Source organism: Brachypodium distachyon, chromosome 1 (genome assembly GCF_000005505.3).
Source record: "Brachypodium distachyon strain Bd21 chromosome 1, Brachypodium_distachyon_v3.0, whole genome shotgun sequence".
NCBI lineage: Eukaryota > Viridiplantae > Streptophyta > Magnoliopsida > Poales > Poaceae > Brachypodium > Brachypodium distachyon.
In genome coordinates, this window is record NC_016131.3 from 34,855,879 (window position 1) to 34,861,838 (window position 5,960).

A 5,960-nucleotide genomic window follows, 5' to 3' on the forward strand; every position below is an offset into this window, starting at 1 on the left:
TAAGCCGACTTTCTGACAGGTCGGCATACCAAAAGTATGCCGGCATCTCTACCTTGTCTTATGTGATTGCAGGACAAGCACGAGCTACCTTATTTCGGCTGGGAGCCGGGATATGCCAACGGTCTTATCGTGATCGCACTGCCTAAAGTAAAACTACGCTCCTTTGATGACGGTAGTTGCTCACGTCACCGTGTCGGACGGCCGCACAGTGACGAGAGCCGGAGCATGGCTACAGTGCGCGCCGTCTCACAGTACGAAAAGCACAAAGCAGCATTGTCCCCTCCCGGACAATCCGACAGGGACCACAGGCAGACCCGGCGGGCCCGGGAGTGGTTAGAGTTTCCCCTTGCCCCACCTGTCAGTGTAACATTCTTAGCCTATAAATAGAGGCTTCACCCCTCCTGTGAGAGGGGTTCCTCCATTGAGTACTAGTAGTTCTTCTTCTTCTTTTTCTTCTTCTTGAATACAGCTCAAGGAGCACCATTGTAGCTCTCCGATATCTCAGGTAATACAAGCTAAGCAGGAGTAGGAGCTTTACCTCTACAAGAAGGCTCCGAACCTGGGTAAACACCGTGTCTGCTCTGTGTTGTGCGTAGTTATGCTACGCCATCCCTCTTTCGGATCCTCCATCGTCCATCGGCCCCAAGTTACACCATCCTATGGCATCTGCCGTGACACCACCACGACAGTGTGAGGATCTAGTGTCTCGCCGGCTGCCGGACCGCGGCGCGCCGCCGCGAGGCCGCCCGCCAAGCACGTGGTGATGCTGCTGCGTGGGTTGGTGGCCGGTGGCCCGCACGTGCCGTCCATGGCCGCTGGGTAGACTGCGTCTGCGCAGAGAGAGAGAGCCAGAGAGGAGAGAAGGAAGAGATAATGTTTGACTATTAGATGGGATCGGGACGGGGGTGACGGGATTTTTAGCAGACAAAGCAATGGGCCCTGCTCGGACAATGGACATGTGGACACCCCAAACCTCCACCAAATTTGGGGCAAGTTTGAGGGATCTGGACGGACAAAGAGGACATTTTGTTCGTTTGGGGGATGCCACTGGGAGATGATTTTGAGCCCAATATGTCCATATCCCCTAAAGTGGACATTTGGGATAGCTTTGGGGGATGCCATTGGAGATGCTCTCACGCATCTCGAAGGGACCCAAAATCCTCCACATTTGTCCAAATCTGTCCATATGAGGGTTCGTGAGCAAAATATACAACCCAATGAGAATTCCCATTTGTCCAAAAGTGGTCCACACCCCTGCATTTCTTAACCAAATTTGTGGAGAGTACGGGGAGTCCCCATTTGTGCAAAACTCATGCAAATCTTGTTCACTTGTTTTTTTGGCCCACATGTCAAAAACTCATGAAAAGATAAATGGAGGTTACCATTGGACTTCTTGATAGTTTGTTCAGGCCCATTTGTCCAAAGACCCCCCAAATGGACAAATGAGAAGGACAAATAGGGACTCACCCTTGGAGATGCCCTTAGTTGCTCGAAACCCCACCTAACAGATTTTTTTAATTACGAAATTGCATATCCAGTGCTTATGATTCATAACTTGCCCGAACCTCTAGTTTCGGCCCATTTGTTGCAAAACTGAACACATCGAGCCCAGGTGTTAGGGTATACATGGGCAACAAACTGAGTTGGTTAAGGATACCTACATGCTAGTCTCCCCACAATTTTCATCTAGGTCACTTCGTCTGGGTTCTCGCCGCACATGTCCATCTCCTAGCTAGACCTCTTCATGGGCGGGACATTGTTTAGCATGCATCAGAGAGCATCTCCACTCGTTCCCCAAAGATTTTAGGAGCGCCGGAGAGAGAAAACGGACCCAGCCGCACCCCCTAATACCGATTTTCGCGCCGGCGCAAAAGAAATTTCCAAAGGTGGGCAAGGGGGGGGACACCCGGGCCTCGTGTTCGAGCCAGGGGAGGCAAGCCGGGTCCACTGCCACACGCCTCTCCGCCCCGACCTTTCCCTGTATTTCTCTCTCCCCAGCTCAAGCTCTCTTCGTCGGCTCCCTCCCTCTCTCTGCTGCGGCCGGCGCGCAATGAGCAGCTCGGGGCGGCGCGAGGCGTGCAGCTCGCGGTGGGCAGCGGCAGAATGAGTGTTGGAGCAGCGAGGCCGGCCACGCCCACAACATGTTTGTCAAAATGTCAGGAAAAGAAGTTTTTGGTATGGGGGTTGCGACTGAGTTCATATTCCCCCTATAATAAAAAAAACGCCGGCACCCCATACGAGTAAACACCGGATCTCGTATGTGGGGACGAGTGGAGATGCTCCTACTGGTCGCTGAGTGACAACAGTGTACAACCCATTTGGCAGATTGTAGCTGCGGCATCGATCTTCTCCTTTGCTCAACATGAATAAAGAAGAACAAAACTATCACATATGCCATTCCCGCCATTCCATTAGCAATTAATTACAACAAGTGCAGGCTCCTTAATTTCTACGTGCAGGATTCTTAATTAGTTTCCCCAATCACATTCCCACGAACGACCATGACAACGTTACCGTACCGTCGCCGGCCGCGCGCATAAACAAATGAAGCCGTGACAATTAAGTCCACCATTTCCCATTCCTTAAGCGCGCATTTGGCAGTGATTCGGCCATTGACCCTTGACAAAGAAGGAGATTGGCTTCAACGTACATCCAGTAATCCGGGTATAATTTGCTCAAGGCTAGCTCTTTCTGGAGAGTCGTTTGCAGTTGCACTCGCACACCAATGGCTCAGTACTACTGGCCCCCGGGCTTTCCATACAATTTCATTCCACCGCCGCCGCCTCCATCAAATATTGAGCCGGAGAGCTCGTCCCACGGAAGGCTTGTCGCCGGCCTCGTCATCGGCTTCGTGGCCTCCTTGCTCCTATTCACCGTGTTCTGGAGCCTCTCCAAGGGTCACCGCCGTAGCCGCACCGCTCAGGCTCGCGCCGCGCGCGCGGCGGCTCCTCTGCCGCGTGAGGGCGACGACGAGCGGCAGGTCCGCCTCCGCAGGGCCAGCGCCGCGAGCCCGGCGGCCCGGCTACCGGCTTTCACGTACAGCCCGTCCGTGAAGCACAACGTGGCGGGCGGAGGAGGGGAGGAGGCGCCGTCGACGTGCTCGGTGTGCCTGGGCGCGTTCCAGGTCGGGGAGACGGTGCGGCTGCTGCCGGCGTGCCTGCACCTTCACCACGTGGAGTGCATCGACCCCTGGCTGGACGCGCACTCGACGTGCCCGCTCTGCCGTTCCGACACCCAACCGGCCGTGGACGTCGCCCCGCGACCACCTGTTTAATCAGGCCTTTTTCTCGGCAAGAGATCCATGTAAATACGTACGTCGTCATGGCGAATTCTGCTGGCACCGTAGAGATTCGCAAACGTAGCTGCTAGTTGCAGCTCTGCTTCGATACGCCCCTTTATTTATTTTTTTGCTCTGTCCTTCGTTGATACGTACTAATCGAAACATGTTCGCGATATTACTAATTGGATGGTTAGTTCCATTATTGATATGGGTCGGAGGTGGTCCGATCTTTCGATGAGATTGATAACTCTATATTTGGATAAGAGGTGACGTTGACGATTCGACTACGGCCTATAAGGTAGCACCTTACCAATCGATACACCAACTTCAGAGTGTTATTGATCACGCGGGGGCACGATCAATCTGACCACAAAGGTCTTTGTTCCTGCAAGCAATCGAAGAACAAACAAGAACAGAGTAAATTGTGCAGAACCAACACATTTCGGACACTTGTTGCGAAAAACACCGTTTTTCCTAATTTTCGCGTAAAACCACCTAAAATTTAGTGAAGTTGTTCCACATAGCACTGATTCTGTCGATGACGGCGTATAAGCGCATTTCTGACCGTCCGGGCCCACATGTCAGGTTGACCGGGCCGAGCCGACGTTATTTCCTCCGTTAGCCAGGTTTGTCCAAGAGTTTCTCTTCTCCCACTGACTGCGGGCCCCACCATCATCCTCCTCCTCCTGTTTCTGCATCCCCGCCACTGCTCCCCATCAGCATCGGCTCCCCGGTACCGGCAGCCCCGCGCGCGCATGGCTCTGCGCGCGAGCACGCCTCCGCTACCGCCTGCCGCGCTGCCGCGAGCGCCCGGCTCTGCGTCCCACGCATGTTCACCCGGCTTCTGCGGAACGCCGCCTTCTTTCGGAACGCCACGGATAAGAAGGGCGGTGGGGTGCAGCACCACCACGCGTCGCTGCAGGTGGTCGTGCCGGACGCCGCCGCGGACTCCCTCCTCGCGAACCTCTTCGCCGGTGTCTCGGTGGTGCAGAAGGAGAGCGTCATCGGCTCCGAATCGACGTCTAAGTGTACGACTACAACGACCGCATGAACGACTCCTTCGTCTAAGGCCGCCGCCACTTCTTCGGCGAAATTCCAATGTCTCGTCCTCGGGAACCTCGTCATCTTCCTCCTGCAGTATCTACGTGAGCTCCTCTCTCTCCTGCTTCATGGCGTTCTTTCCGTGATGCGCGTGCTCTGGCCGCCGCCGGCAAGCTGCTGCCCCTCGTGAGCGGCATGGCATGAGAGGTTTGACTTGTTGACTTGTCTTCTTTTGCCACGTAGGATTGACCGCGTCACGTGGACGTTTTGACTCGTGCTTGGGAAATGTTGACTTGGTCGTCGCCACATAGGATTTACGACCCGGCACATATAAGGGTTTTATTTTACTACAACAGGTCCAATTTTAGAACACCATCAGTTTTGAAGTTTACTCCGGTTTAGAGATTGAGATTTACTTAGAGTCTGAATTGTTTTATTTATTTTCGTTTGATGGTTTTTGGGCCGGTCCAAAACCACTTCCTTTTGGGCCTTAGTTGTGCCATTGGGCCTGTCCCACCCAAGTATGTTTAGAGTCACCCTAAAAATGGTTCTTGGTAGCCATCGTTGTAAAGGGGAGTTGAATTTTTGAGATTAAGAATAGACCAGAAAAGTCCCAATGTTTGGGGCGCATATTATCGTGTTTGCTTGCTGATTTTGAAGATCTAATGTTATGCCCTGCGGTGGAGTTGATTCTAATCAGTTCCAACGTGAGGAGTTGAAGGGATTTGATCTGGATTACTTCAGATTGATTTCGCTCGGTTGCTAGTCTGCTTGCTCGATTGATCGCCGTGAAAGATTGGGCCTAAAACCCTTTTGGATCACGTTGATCCTTATCATCTTGGTATCAGATTTGTCGGGTTTCTGACGGCAATTCTCTGCTGAGAATTATCTCCTGGAGTTTTTGTTCCCGTCCGCTTGGGACTCCTTGTCCGAGTTGGCGCCTGGGAGTTTTTCATTCTGGACACCTCGTCCGAGTCGTATTCCTCCTAGACTCCTTGACAGAAACCTTAGATAAGATTGGATCCAGATCTGTTCGGATCCTCCTAATCTGAAGATTGCCGCCGTACCACTGCAGATTTTTTCCTCCTTGTTTGCACGAGATGGTGACTTCCAAGACCGGGGAAAATTCCGTCTCGCCGCTACAGATGAGCCGAAGGACCTCAATCCGCCTGTTTTTGCTGAAGATTTGGCTCCCAATGTCCGGGCTGGTTTTGATAGCACTTGCGATTTTATCCATCGAAGTCATGACGCGCTGACGGAACAGTTGCACAACTCGCTACCCGGATCGATGCATTGGGTGATGCTCCTACCCGTGTGCACCCATGCAGCCCCCCCCCCCCCCCCCCGGCTGCCCATCCTCGTGACGTGGTTCACCGCCGCCCTGCTGATAATCAAAATCGTCAACACGTGGGCTACGCTGCTGATGGAGAGCTTGACTATGATGCACCAGATCAGCGCCCGTTTGTAGCTCGTCCTGCATGCGCTCTTCGTGGACAACCACCTGGTCGTGATCAGGTTGGTCATGCTGCTCGTGTTCCACATGATGATGGTGGTTTTGGGCGTATCAAATTGTCCATACCTCCGTTTTTGGTGACCGTGGACTGGAAGATTATTTGGAGTGGGAGATGCGTATGGATCA

General features: G+C 53.2%; 1 protein-coding gene across 1 annotated transcript; it reads left to right on the forward strand.

Annotated features, from left to right (window-relative positions):
- The first annotated feature begins 2,635 nt into the window (after positions 1-2,635).
- Positions 2,636-3,427, forward strand: LOC104582167 (E3 ubiquitin-protein ligase ATL9). Its single transcript, XM_010231525.2, has one exon. It carries the CDS (start codon positions 2,726-2,728, stop codon positions 3,272-3,274), a length of 549 nt encoding a protein of 182 aa, XP_010229827.1. The 5' UTR covers positions 2,636-2,725; the 3' UTR covers positions 3,275-3,427.
- The last annotated feature ends 2,533 nt before the right edge of the window (positions 3,428-5,960 follow it).